Source organism: Conger conger, chromosome 18 (assembly GCF_963514075.1).
Source record: "Conger conger chromosome 18, fConCon1.1, whole genome shotgun sequence".
Classification (NCBI taxonomy): domain Eukaryota; kingdom Metazoa; phylum Chordata; class Actinopteri; order Anguilliformes; family Congridae; genus Conger; species Conger conger.
Genome location: NC_083777.1, coordinates 31,407,386 through 31,421,018, shown reverse-complemented (window position 1 = coordinate 31,421,018; position 13,633 = coordinate 31,407,386). Strand labels below are relative to the sequence as shown.

Here is a 13,633-nt window from a genome sequence, read left to right as displayed (position 1 = left end):
GCGGCTGTCAGGTCCAGGAATACTACTCCAGCTTTTTCGTTATCCTGAAAGCTGTCCTCGATGTCCTGAGTGAGTAGCGTTACCTGATCCACTGTTGACCTGCCTCGGCGGAAGCCGGCTTGTTCCGGTGGGAGTTGTGGGTCCACCACTGGCTCGATGCGGCTGTGAATCAGCCTCTCCAGGATCTTATATGGGACACAGAGCAGAGAGATGGGCCTGTAGGACTTCGGGTCTTCGGCGGGTTTGTTCGGCTTTGGCAAGGCTATGACGGAAGCACGGCGCCAGGTCTTTGGGAGCTTGGACCTCCGGAAGCATGATGAGAAGAACGAGCATAGCCAGTAAGATGTTCTTTCACTTTGGTGTATGACAAACTCTGGGTGGATATTGTCTCGACCTGATGACTTGCCCGGCTTCAGTTTGTTGATTGCTGCACTTAGTTCGGCTACTGTGAAGTCTCCTGAGAGGTTAGCATCGACGCTGGCTGCCTTGGAGAGAGACGATACCTCACACGAGGTCAATCGTGTGACGTTTCTGTCAGCATCAGGGAAGCGACCATTTTTCAGGAGCTGGGAAGCAATGGCATCTGCTGTCACTGGACACCTGCGGGGGGTTGTTTTTCTCCCTGAGAGCAGGTTGATGGTCTGCCACGCCTTCCGGCTAGAGTGGGTGAAGTCGATAGCTTCCACTACTTCAGTCCACCTGGCCCTTCGGGTGTCGTCCAGCTTCTGCAATAGGGTTGTTGCTGTTGCGTCCATTTCTTCCCTGGAGCTTGCCTGCTGGTGTTGGCGCAGCAGGCAGCTGCACTCCTCATCCCAGCCCGGGATGTAGTTCTTATTGTAGCCACGTGGGATGTTGTGCTTTGCTGCCCTGAGGAGGACTTCACAGTAGGCGGCGTATGCAGCATCCACATCAGCTGCTTCTGGGTCCAGGAGACCAGCAGTTCTTCTTTCCGTTTCCGCCATAAACTGTTGCCAGTTCGCCTTCCTGAAGTTCCATCTCCTGACCGGTTTGCCAGATACCGGCTGTACCAGTGATGGTACTTTGATGATGGATGGCCGGTGGTGTGAACGAGGGAACCTGTCCAAGACATGTCTCTCCGGTTTCAGGTCGTTACTGCGGCATACGGCAAAGGCCAGGTCTGGGTTGGTGTGAGAGTTCCAGCGTGCAGAAAAGAAGCTTGGGGGCTCCTTTGGGTCGAAGAGCAGCAGTGCCTCAGCGTTAGAAGCCCACTCACTCAGCGCTTCCCCATCCTGTGATGTGTGGTTGTAACCCCAATCTGTATGTTGGCAATTGAAGTCACCTGCATAGATGGCGGGAGGAGTCACAGATGGTAGTGATGATACAGTCAGCACAGTTGGTGGGGGCTTGTATACATTCACAACAGATGTTTCTTGGATTTTGGTGACCAGCCACTCAATGTTGCAGCCGGGTGGAGATTGACTGGTGGCTGACCAGCTCAATCCTTCCCGGACAAAGGTTGCCATTCCATGCTTCTTGCTGTGGATGGATCCGGTGAGGAAGAACCCAGGCAGTTTGAGGTTGTCGTCAGAAACCCAGTGTGTCTCTTGCAGGAGAATAGCTGCCACTTTGTTGGAATCGGCAAGATGCCTGATGACTTCGAGTTTGGCGATGGTAAGGCCCTCGACGTTGAGTTGGAGCACCGACAGACCTTGGTTTTCGACGGTGGGGGTGTCCGCCCGTCCTGGCGAGGACGTTCTCTGCCTTGGTCTTGACCTCGGCTTGTACCTTGGTCCGCCAGCTCGACGATTCTTTGGCGACATTAGTTTCATGAGTTGGTCTCGCACCATTTCTCACTACTCACAGGAGAGGCCGCGTGAAGGCTGTCGTCTGATGTACTCCATCAGCCCTGATCTCACACAGAGTATTTGGCTGGCGGAGGGATGGTGTTTTCTGCTGTGTACATTCACACAGTGTGGGGAAGCAGTGTGGGGAAGCAGCGTGTAGGAGCTGGGATCATCACCAGGCCGTTTCAGCAGTGATGGAAGCTGTGCTGCTTCAGAAAATGCCTCTCAGCGAAAGGACACACGCACCAGTCAGTACGCTGCTCTTAACAGCATCCCATAAACAGATTAAACCGCATCAATAATGCAGAAGAGCTTTGATTTGCTGAAATGTAACATTTGTAGTTGGCAATACTGCACACACACAAAAAAAAAAAAAGGTAAAGCACCATATAAAATCTGAAAATCCTCTAATAGACACACACACACACACAACATCTGAAGACCTTCGGTGTGTCCCCGAATGCAAACTTACACACGCCATATGAACACCATCAGGTCTAAAACGAACCCGGGGACCACCCGTGATGCACTGTGGGGATTCTGCAGAGGAAGCCGGAGTGCCACCACCACTGCCTTTCATTAAGCAAGTACGTCACCTCCAACATGGAATATGTTAGTCATGCCTCTGTCGGATTAAGCAGGCATCTGAGGTCTGTTTGTGGGGCAGGCCGTTAGTGTGGAAATCAATTCCTGCCTATACTACTGGGAGGGCCGAGCTGCAAACACAATCCTGAAACATTTTCCCCTTTTTCACAAATTCACAATCTTGTGAATATGGCACACACTGTCCCGAACAATTTCAAGAATAAAGATGGTGGGAAACAACGGGTACCGTCATACGCATATTACAATCCCTATTCCATGCTGTGGATAACATAAGATGTCATAACATAGCGATGAGGCCGTTCAGCCCAGCAGTGCTCGCCTTTTCCCACCACTGAACTGGATGATTGACAGCTCTGTCCGAGGAGGAATGACAGCACCACACGCATCCCACAGGCCTCTCTGTTTTCTGTAAACACAGCGGCACACGTCACCGCCAACGCTGCTCGCCATGGTTACGCTCATTACATCGCCATGGTTCCCAGAGCCCTCAGTGCTCATTGCAATAATACGAACTCGTAGTTTTAAAAAAAAACGCTGCGCTGAAAACGCTCAACCCGACCCAATTACCCGCAAAGAGGAAAGGGTTCAGAGAAAACGGAACAAACCCGACTAAATGCTAAAAATCGTTTAAATTATTTGCAGGCTTGCCGCACGCTCACCTGGTAGTAGGACTTGATCTGGCGAATCAGAATGGAGAGGTTCTGTATCCGCAGAGTGGAGTCATTGTTCACCTTCTTGTTGGTTCTCTGAACGGTAGCTTTGGGATTTCTGCGAAGGGGAACAGAACATGAATTTAAACACGTTACAACATTATTATTGCGCACGGCTTTCGCTTGCACTGCAGAGTCCTTAAAGCTTGGCAAAACAAAGTGTGAAATGCACCATTATTATGTGTACAAGGCATCGCATTAAAAACTCTTGCAGGTACACGGTGGACCAAACACATTCAAGGGAAAAGTGTGAAATAAGAAGCAAAACGAAGTGACTCGGGTTTAGGCTGGAATGTCGTTCGTGTAGCCTGTAGCACGTCAGCGGTGGTGTGGTAACGTGCTAACGCATTGTGTAAATGAAGGTTCTCAAACTCAACCCCGAGGCTATGGGGGTAGGGAGCGAGTGCCTCAATGCAAATATCCTCCCTCACGCACGCTTTTGCAGACATTCCCTAAAAAACTAAATGCTGTGATATTTATAGGGTCCCAAAGACTCTGGCGGGAATCCGTGAGCCAATCGGACGTTCAGAAAACACTAAAGCACCAATCACGTACGAGCTGAGGCTCGAAAGGAGAGGAGCCTAATTAATTGTCTTTGCCCACTATTCAGAAATGAAATAAAAAGATAACCTTGAACTATTTTTCAAAAATCAGTCCTTCTGTTCTGGAGCTTTATTCTGGTTCTTCTCACACGGATTCAGGAGGACCTACAGGGCCTCTGCAGGGACTGAACGGCACGAGAAACCTCACATTATTATCATTATTACTATAAGCAGTTATATTTAGCTGATGCTTGATTGGGACCTGGAAGGTTTGTGGTTCGATCCCGGGTGTAGCCACAATAAGATCGGCACAGCTGCTGGGCCCTTGAGCAAGGCCCTTAACCCCACACTGCTCCAGGGGGGACTGTCTGTAAGTCAACTGTAAGTCGCTTTGGATAAAAGCGTTTTTAAAATGCTTAAACAAAAGTCTTAATATATCCAATGCAAATCTCATAGCACAAGTTTTCGTTTATATCTACAGTTTATCCATCTAAGGCTAAAACACTCACTTCTTCAGTTTTTATGGCTTTCACATGCATCTAATGGTCCTGTTTGCTTTTTACCTGATTACATCGATTGATCAGGTCCTGGAGAGACCAGGCCCTTGTTTTTACTGAAACAATCAAGAGAGCGTTTTCCTCCTCAGGGTTAGAGAGGAGCGAGCAGCGTAAACACACGATCGCTGATGTTATCAGAAGCACCGTCTCTCTATCAGTGTGTGTGAGAGGTCTCTCGAACGCATGACACACACTGCAGCCCTCAAACACCGATTCGACCCTGAGACGTCTCGCTCGGTCTAAAGGGCATTGATCTTCAGAGGACTGTTAACGGGAGGGCTAACACCTTCGTTCTCACGTAGGAACATTAATCACCACTGTTCTACTCCAGTGTGTTTCTTGTGTCATAAATAATTTGCACATTAGGCCAGTAGAACATTGGTATTCTTGTGAATGAATGTTGGCTGAAATGTTTGCCTACACAGCACTTTTTAACATTTAGTGTGACGTTCAAATCTGAAAACATATTAGCACATATATTTAGTAATGCAATTACTACATTTTGAAAGTACTGCACATTTGAATCCATGAGCTACTACAAGCACAATTAGATCACTGTTACCTTGTTCAGCAGGACTGCATTGCTGTATGGGAGTATTGTGTCAGGATTGTATTAGGCTGTTATTATTATTGGAATAATCTTCCCATAAATTATTCATATCGTTTCTCCTCTCAGTTCCAAGTTAAAATTCTGCAGGTGAATAAATGTGACCCAATATAAAAATTACCATATAAATAAAAAAACGACTGCATGGATTCAACTCCTTTTAAGCAAATCTGGAGCTTCCAGTTTCATTCCTGAAAACCACAGAACTAGAAATGGACGAATAATTTAGTCCATCGTACAGAACTGAACAGAACTGGAACGAACAGGAACGAACATCGCTGCATTTCTGTGGACTGACAACATGACAGCCTGGGGGGGGGGGGGGGGGGGGGGCTCATCTGGCTGAGCTCAGGACTCTGGGATTAGCAGTGAAGAGGATCTTTGGAGAAAATCTGCCTCACTATGTCATTTTCCCTCACGATGCTCAAAGAGAAATCCGGTGCGAAAACATGCAGCGGCGAAAACACACATAGAAACTACACACACACACACACACGCACGCACACGCACGCACGCACTCACACACACACACACACGCACACGCACTCACACTCACACACACGCATGCACACGCACTCACACTCACACACACACACACACACACACACACACACACACACACACACTCACACACACACACACACACACACACACACACACACACTCACTCACTCACTCACACACACTCTCACACACACGCACACACACACACACACACACTCACTCACTCACACACACACACACGCACACACACACACACGCGCACGCACGCACACACACACACGCACACACACACACACGCACACACACACACACACTCACTCACTCACTCACTCACTCACTCACTCACTCACTCACTCACTCACACACACACACACACACACACGCACACACACGCACGCACACACACGCATGCACACGCACTCACACCCACACACACACACACTTATACATACCCCCACACGCGCGCTTATACATGCCCACACACACACACCCTTAAAAGCACAGATGGCCTGTGTTTGGTGAGGCTCTGACCTAATTCTGCAATGGAGCACATCTGACTCTACATCCACATGGTACTGCACTGACAGCCCAGTCGAACAGAGAGGAGAGAGACCAGTCTAGCACAGAGAGGAGAGAGACCAGTCTAGCACAGAGCGAGAGAGAGAGACCAGTCTAGCACAGAGAGGAGAGAGAGAGAGAGACCAGGCCCTGTGGAGAGAGACCAGACTCTGGGCAGAGAGAGAGCCCTGTGCACTGTGAATTTTTGAGGGACTGAAAATAATTATAATAATACATGGACTTGGAATTTCTGTTCCTGCATGTGAATGGTAAATGGTAAATGGTTGGCATTTATATAGCGCCTTTATCCAAAGCGCTGTACAATTGATGCTTCTCATTCACCCATTCATACACACACTCACACACCAACGGCGATTGGCTGCCATGCAAGGTGCTGACCAGCTCGTCAGGAGCATTTGGGGGTTAGGTGTCTTGCTCAGGGACACTTCGACACAGCCCGGGCGGGGGATCGAACCGGCAACCCTCCGACTGCCAGACGGCTGCTCTTACTGCCTGAGCCATGTCGCCCCTGTAGCCATGTCACCCCTGTATGTGCAAGTGCACGCCTGCATCCACACAGATTTGCACAACAAATCCACCAACCAAAAGCTCCACACGGAGACGTCCCGTTTCAAACGCGCCTCGCCATTATCGCGGCCTCTGCCGTTGCCGCTGTCCCAGAAACCCCAACAGGAGCCGGCGGGACAGTTACTCCTCTCCATCAGCCCTCAGCCCTCTGCCCTCTGCCCCTACTCTAAAACCAGGCCCACTGCCAGGCTGCTGAAGAGACAGACTAAACAACCCAGAGTTAGACTGATGCATCACGGGGTAGACGACCGTACAGCACTGCAGGTTCAGCGCAGAGCAACAACAGAGGCTTTCCCATCAGAAGCACACAGGCAGAATCACATTTTCATCTATCCTGAAACTAACGAATGAAAATCTGAATGGAAACTGGCTTTCGGCTTGGGCCTTCTCGCATAGCCAGTTAATGACTGAGACAAATTCATTAACTAATTAACAAAGATGGAGTCAAGCTCCTGGCCCACAGACTGTGGCTCACACACTCACACACTCACACACTCATACACTCATACACTCATACACTCATACACTCACACACATAGTCTTGCAAAATGCAGGACATTCCTTTTGAATGGAGGCGCTCCCCCCCCCCGACCCCCCCTCGCAGCACAGGGCTCTGTGAGAGCGCGGTGGGGGATCGACTTAACCCCCTTAATTAAATACCGGGGGGGGGAGTGTAATCCTGTAATGCACAGAGCTGGTTTTAAAGTCATAAAGAGAGGCTCTTTCAGGTGCTAATTAAGACAGCAGCTCTGTATCACTGTGTGTCTGTGTTCTGGGTCTGTGTGTGTGTGTGTGTGTGTGTGTGTGTGCGAGAGGGTACTGCGTGTATACGTGTGCGTGTGTGTGTGTGTGTGTGCGTGTGTGTGTGTGTGTGTCTGTGTGTGTGTGTGTGCGAGAGGGTACTGCGTGTATGCGTGTGTGTGTGTGTTTGTGTCTGTGTGTGTGTGTGTGCGAGAGGGTACTGCGTGTATGTGTGTGTGTGTGTGTGTGTGTGTCTGTGTGTGTGTGTGTGTGTGCGAGAGGGTACTGCGTGTATGCGTGTGCGTGTGTGTGTGTGTGTGTGTGTGTGTGTGTGTGTGTCTGTGTGAGAGACTGCACAACGCTAACGCATCGGGGCGGGGCTGGCGTTTCCACGGAGACAGATATAGCGCTTCATCCGTCCGCGCGCGAGTCAGCCCCAGTCAGGTAGCCGTGGTGACGGGGGCGTTTCCCTCCTGTCACATCGTGGTCTGGGTGGGGAGGCGCGTCCCAGAACAGCTGAAGAGCCCTGGGAATGAGAGCGTGTTGGGGGGGCAGTCCCTCCCCTCTCCCCTCTCCCCTCTCCCCTCTCCTCCCCTCCCCTCTCCTCTCCTCCCGCATGCACGCAGACGTGGATTAGGGCCTTTGATCTTGCGGGACGGGGGGATGGCGTTTGGGGAATCCGACGTGTACGCACACGGACCCTGCTAGGAATGCGAGGCATGCCACTTACACCTCGACGGGGGGGAGGGGGGGGGGGGGGGTGCCGGTCTGTCAAAACACGAGGTGGGGGTCCCTGCCAGGAGTTACAGTCGAGTTCTGGGCTCGAGTTTGTTTATGGAGTAAACACAGAAGAGCCCGTTGCAGGCAGGATGTCTCCATTAAGCAGCTCCTGCACCTCAGTGACACGCTCAGCGGCCATTTTGAGAGGGAACAGCTGTGGGACTTTAGCTAAAGTCCTGGGGCTTTACACCGTTCCCCCGGAGAGAGAGGAGGGCGGGAGAGAGAGAACGAGATTGTGTGCGTCTCTATACTCTTCCTTTCCTCCTCTCATCTCCTCCTCCTGTCTGGAGGCATTGTCTGTTTGTTCGTCAGCAGTCAGATGAAGTCGTTATGCCCAGCTGTATGATAACAATGTCTTGCTGATGAGTTGATTCAGCAGGAACAGGAAGAATATGTACACGGTTAAAACAACATAGAATGTGCCAAGTGCGTAGTTTTTGACGTAAATCACGGACTGCATATATCAGAGCTGGGTGCTTTGTGTCAGAGACCGCAGCGTGTTGATGCGTTTCTCCCCATGCTGCGTAGAATAGAGTGCCTTATCGCAGTGGGCCTTTCCTCCACAATCTGAGGGAAAGGTTCTTCTTCTACAGTACCGGGGGGGGGGGGGGGGGTTGCGGAGTGGAGGAAAGGAGAGAGGGATATTTTCAGCACATGACAGCTGGGATTCTGGGTAAAAAACGGCGTGTCCCCCGGTCGGCTGGAGGGTTCAGCAGGCCATTATTTGAGGATCAATCTTAGATCCCGTCTGCGTCCTGGGATCGGGACGACACAGCCGGCCCCTCCGCAGGGCTGCAGCCGGGGGAGTTCTCTATAATGGGAGAATTGGAAGGAATGCTGAATTCTGAAGTTCCCCCGAAGACGCAGCAGAGCGGAAATTCCAACGTTTCCAGAAGCCGTGATTTTATAGCCATGGAGCTGCAGTAAATACTGCCTTTTCATTCTCTCTCCCTCCCTCTCCCACCATCTCTCTCCCTCCCTCCCTCCCTCTCTCCCTCCCTCTCTCTAGCTCTCTCTCCCACTCTCCCTCTCTCCCTCCCTCCTACCCTCTCTCTCCCCACTCTATTTCTCTCCTTCCCTCTCTCTCTCCCTCCCTCCAGAGGCAGTAATAAAACACTGTGGACAAACAGAGGCCCAGGCTCCAACAGAGAGGTCTTTCAATCCTGACACACTGACCAACATCTCTGCTGCCTGAAAGCTGATAGCGGGCTGAAGGCCTGGAGAGAGGCAGATCAGGGCTAACCCTAACCCTGCACCCCCTTCCCCAAGCGCTCCTCAATCCTGGGGGGCTTACTCCCCATCACACAGGGGGCACCCTCTGCCTACCGCACGCTCTGTCTTCCAGTGGCCACTGCAAGCACTCACAGATCCACCACTCCTGGCCGAACCATAAATAAAACAGTTAAAAATAAAATAAATAAAAGAAACATCGAGCTCCCATTCCTCTTCATCACCGTCGGATTGTCGGAGTGAAGCCTCTTCCTTGTGCTCGACGTTCCCGCTTCTCTCCCTGAGCTCCGCGTCGGATAAAGGCCCTTTCCCTGAGCCTGACGGTGAGGAATACCCAATCGCAGACTCGTTCGGCTGCCGGCAGCCGGGCCTCTTCATCATCACCATCATCATCATCATCATCTCCCGGCCTGTCTGGAGGCTCCGCTCCCCGGGCCCAGCGGCGGTCGATACGGAGCACGTGCGTGAGCGCCTCGCGATGACAGCCCATCAGCGCCGCCCGGAGCGCCCCATAAAGGCCGGGACGGGCTCCCCTCCCCCGCCAATCAGCGGCGGCTATTCACTTCCGCTAGAGACGCGCCGGAGCAGCCGGCGGAGCAGCGGTGTGACGGAGACGCCGGCGGTGTGACGGAGACGCCGGCGGTGTGACGGAGACGCCGGTGAAACGCCTCTTTAAGGCGGAGTTCTCCATTTAACCGCCGATGCATGAGGAGGGGGGGGCAGAGCCGCAGCCTCTGGCTCCGGGGGGGAAGAAAACGTGCCGCCGTGCGAGAGAATATCGATCGGCAGCGGAAAATTGACAGACATCGGCGGTCTGCTCCCTGTGTTGACGTTTAGCAACTCATCCGATAATTACGCAAGAAACACACACGCCCTGTCACGCGGGAAATCGTCGTACAAACAGCCTGGAAGAAACAGCAGTTAGGCCCCTAAAATACGCATACTTCCACCAAAACACAAAATATACGTGTGGGCCTTTAACTCATGATGGGGATCCCCTGGTTGCCAGTGAGGCTGGGTGGGTTCCCCAGTGAGGCTGGGTGGGGCCCCTGGATGGGCGGGGGGGTCCCCTGGATCAGAAAGCGAGCGTATGGGGGGTTCAGCTCCAGGCCCGGACTGCAGCTCTGTTTGGGAATGCCGCTCCTGCCGTGAGCTGGGAACGCCGTGTTCCTGAACCCCAACAGCTGCCCGGTCCCCCCGTCCCCCCCCGTCCCCCCCGTCCCCCCCGTCACCTGCCGCCCAAAACCCGCCGCGGCACGCAGCTGTCCCCCCCCCCCCCCCCCCCCCGGGGACCTGCAGCAGTCAGAGAAACTACCCGTCGCCTCCATCACCCAGAAACAAGCAGCAGACCAACACCAACACCAGGAAACTCTCCTCTTTGAGTGCTTTAAACTACAAACCCCAGAATGCACTACGCCAAGGGATGGGGTGTTCAATTTTACCCAAAAAGGGCCGGCCAGTGTGGGTGCAGGTTTTTGTTATAGCCCAGCACAACGACACCTGGTTCTATTTATCAAGGTCTTGATTGTGGACCGTGACTGATTAAGTAGTTGAATCAGGTGTTGTGGTGCTGGGCTAAAAAACGCAAAACCTGCACCCACACCTGGATACACCTGGCCCAGGCCCTGCCACTGTGAAGGGGGTTGGTCATCAGAAACGTACAATTTCACAGAAAAACTGACCTGGCTGGAATAATATATATATATATATACACATTCAAACACCAGAACGTGAACTGTCACTTTAAGAATGGTCTTTTCTGGCAAAGGAACCGAAGCGCCGGTGCCGAGAGAGGCTGGTAGTCCGCTACAGGAGCTCGCATTGTGAGGAGTCAAAGCAGTCCGACGCAGCTGTCATCCTGACAGCCGCCTTTCACGCCGGGATATTTACATCTCGCCTGCGCAAACACAATCACCGCCTCTGTTGCGCCCTAACTAGCGGCGTAGCTATAACGGCGACAATAACAGCATTCAATTCGTTATTTAGCTAGTTAAATCCATTGACCTTGGCACCACATTCTGCGCATAAACGGATTTGTTCAGCTTTACGGTTCAAAGCACTTTTTTTGCTTTTGTTAAAAGTCCAAACAATTCCAGCACCCCACTAATTCCAGACTAATTAAAAATCAATCAATAGTCTACGTATGAAGCTGTTAACTGCACTTATTTGTAGCCAACTAGGGGTGTTAAAAAAATGAACTGGATAAGAACATTGACGACATAGCAAGCAAGAGTACAACCCCACGCTTTCTCGAGTCATTGAGCGGGTTTGGTAGGTTCACCTCCAGAAGGGAAGAACCGAAAAGGAACCCAAAAGTGTTTTTGCGCCCATGGTAGTCTGATTGGAGACGGGAAAAGAACCACAAAAACGGGTGCGAATGATGGGCGTGAACCCGGACAATAGAGAGAGAGGGCGGGGGAGCCTACAGATGACACTTCGCGTTCACGGCTAACTGTGCGACCGACTCGGTCCAGTCGGGGTTTCTGTGATACCAGATTTAAGTGAAAAGGTGACTGTATAACTGATCTGAATAAAAGGCGACGTATTGGCGCCAGTTAAATGAATCTGTCGTCTAAGCTGGTCCGTTAACTAACTGGCTAACCTTAAAATATTTATCAGAAGCCTGGGCTATTAGTCAGATCAATCGCATGGGGAGTCGTCACGGAAAGCATGCACGCTTTCCTATCTTGAGGTAGACTATCCGTGCAGACCATCGTGGGCTATTCGTGGAGACCAGCCCCTGCAATTACAATATATGCTGCTACCACTGAAGCTAGAGAGCTGTCTATGATAGTTAGGCTACATCGCGTTGTCTGTGTGCGGTGTACAGTGCAGTTTAAGGAGGTTTACACGTCAGTGTATAGCGAACGTGAAGCGGTGACCTAGTGCGCTGCGGTATAATTAAAGATAGGCGACGTGCCGGTGTGAGCCATTAATGGCAGCCGCTTGTTACTTACATCTGGAGCATGATCTCATTTAAATATATGCCGTCCACTAGGTCAACGTATTCCGAAAGTTTGTTGCCACCTTTTCCAAAAGATTGGCCGAATGTCTTTACCTACGGGGAAAGAAAGACAGCAACATTAATTGTATGAACGTGACATTAGCTAACTATTAGTATTTAAATGACCAATCTCAATCAAATAATGGTAATGTATTGCGCTTACCCAAGTAACCAACGGCGTTAGCATGAATTGCTCCAGCAAAGGGGTGAATACTTCGCATTCCATTTTGGGTAGATTGTCAGCTAGCCGGAGATGGCTAATTATCCAAGAAATGTAAAGAAAAAATGGTATATCCTTTGGTTTTAGATTATTTCCCTTTTCTGCCCAGTAAATATGATGACCTTTAAGTGGCGCTGCTCGTGCAGTTGAATGATTTTTTGTTACAGACACTCATATCCGATTGTAAATCCAAATATTTCTTGAAATCCAGTATAACGTTTGAGGTAAAGGACGGCAATAAGGGGCGCTAGGTTATTCGTCAACGTTAGCTATCTAGCAAGATAGCGATCTCCTACCTAGCTCCTACATTTCTTGACACGAACCAGGGAATGCAGTCGCTGGATTTCGCATTGTTCAAAAATCTCTTTTTTCCCCCCGTCTACTACCGAGCTAACGCTTGCCAGAAGCCACACACAGCCAGTGAGCGTGCCAACTAACGAGAGAGAAATGACATTAATTCAACAGAACACCGCAATTAATTCGCACGTCTCCCTTGGACTGTAGCACAATGCTTCCTAATATTGAATATACAAAAGACCGGATCAATAGGCTAAATTGAGTTTTTCCTCAGAAAAAAATGGAAGAATCCTTTTTCATATCCAAAAAGAGAAAAATAGATGGCTATTTCATTCCATTGCGAAAATCCCCAGATTTACGCACAAGTCGACTCGTCCACACTATTAGCTAGCTAGGTAAACGTTTTGTTCATATGAAATTGTGCGTACAGTCACTCCGGCCCGGACTGCTGCTAGCTAACTATAATAATGATTCCACAGGAATGCTTACATCCTTCGCCGCTCAACCCGGCCGCCAAGTCACTAACGGCTGTATAGACAGGGAAAGCCGTGGAGCCGAAGTACCGCCTTTTCTCCACCCAGCGCTGCCTCAAACCCCTCAGGGCAATGATTCTACCCGCGTATGCCTCCGCCAAATATAACTATATTGCGCTTAAAACCCGAAGCAAGAAAATAGTTCCCTTTGACGTGATCTCCGCCACGATTCTCCGAATGTATTCGCGGCGTGGTGAAGAAATAACTTCCCCATCTCATATAAAACGTGTGGACAGTGGCTGCTTATTTGCTAGCTTCGTTTTTTTTAAGCTTTGTATTTCTTATGGGACCGAAAAACTGAATGTAACGCTTATTATTATTATTATTATTATTATTATTATTATTATTATT

The 13,633-nt window shown here is 50.5% G+C and overlaps 1 protein-coding gene across 3 annotated transcripts in view; it reads right to left on the bottom strand.

The window, feature by feature from the left end:
• The window catches only part of ccdc88ab (coiled-coil domain containing 88Ab), an 81,166-nt gene extending 67,905 nt beyond the window's left edge, over nucleotides 1–13,261 (bottom strand). For all 3 annotated transcript variants that reach the window (XM_061228861.1, XM_061228860.1, XM_061228858.1), the window contains exons 1-3: nucleotides 12,396–13,261; nucleotides 12,186–12,286; nucleotides 3,071–3,179 (exon numbers count right to left, since the gene is read on the bottom strand). In XM_061228861.1, coding sequence (XP_061084845.1) covers nucleotides 3,071–3,179; nucleotides 12,186–12,286; nucleotides 12,396–12,458 — 273 coding nt within the window. In that variant the 5' untranslated portion in view covers nucleotides 12,459–13,261. The remainder of the gene's footprint in view (nucleotides 1–3,070; nucleotides 3,180–12,185; nucleotides 12,287–12,395) is intronic.
• Between the last annotated feature and the right edge of the window lie 372 nt (nucleotides 13,262–13,633).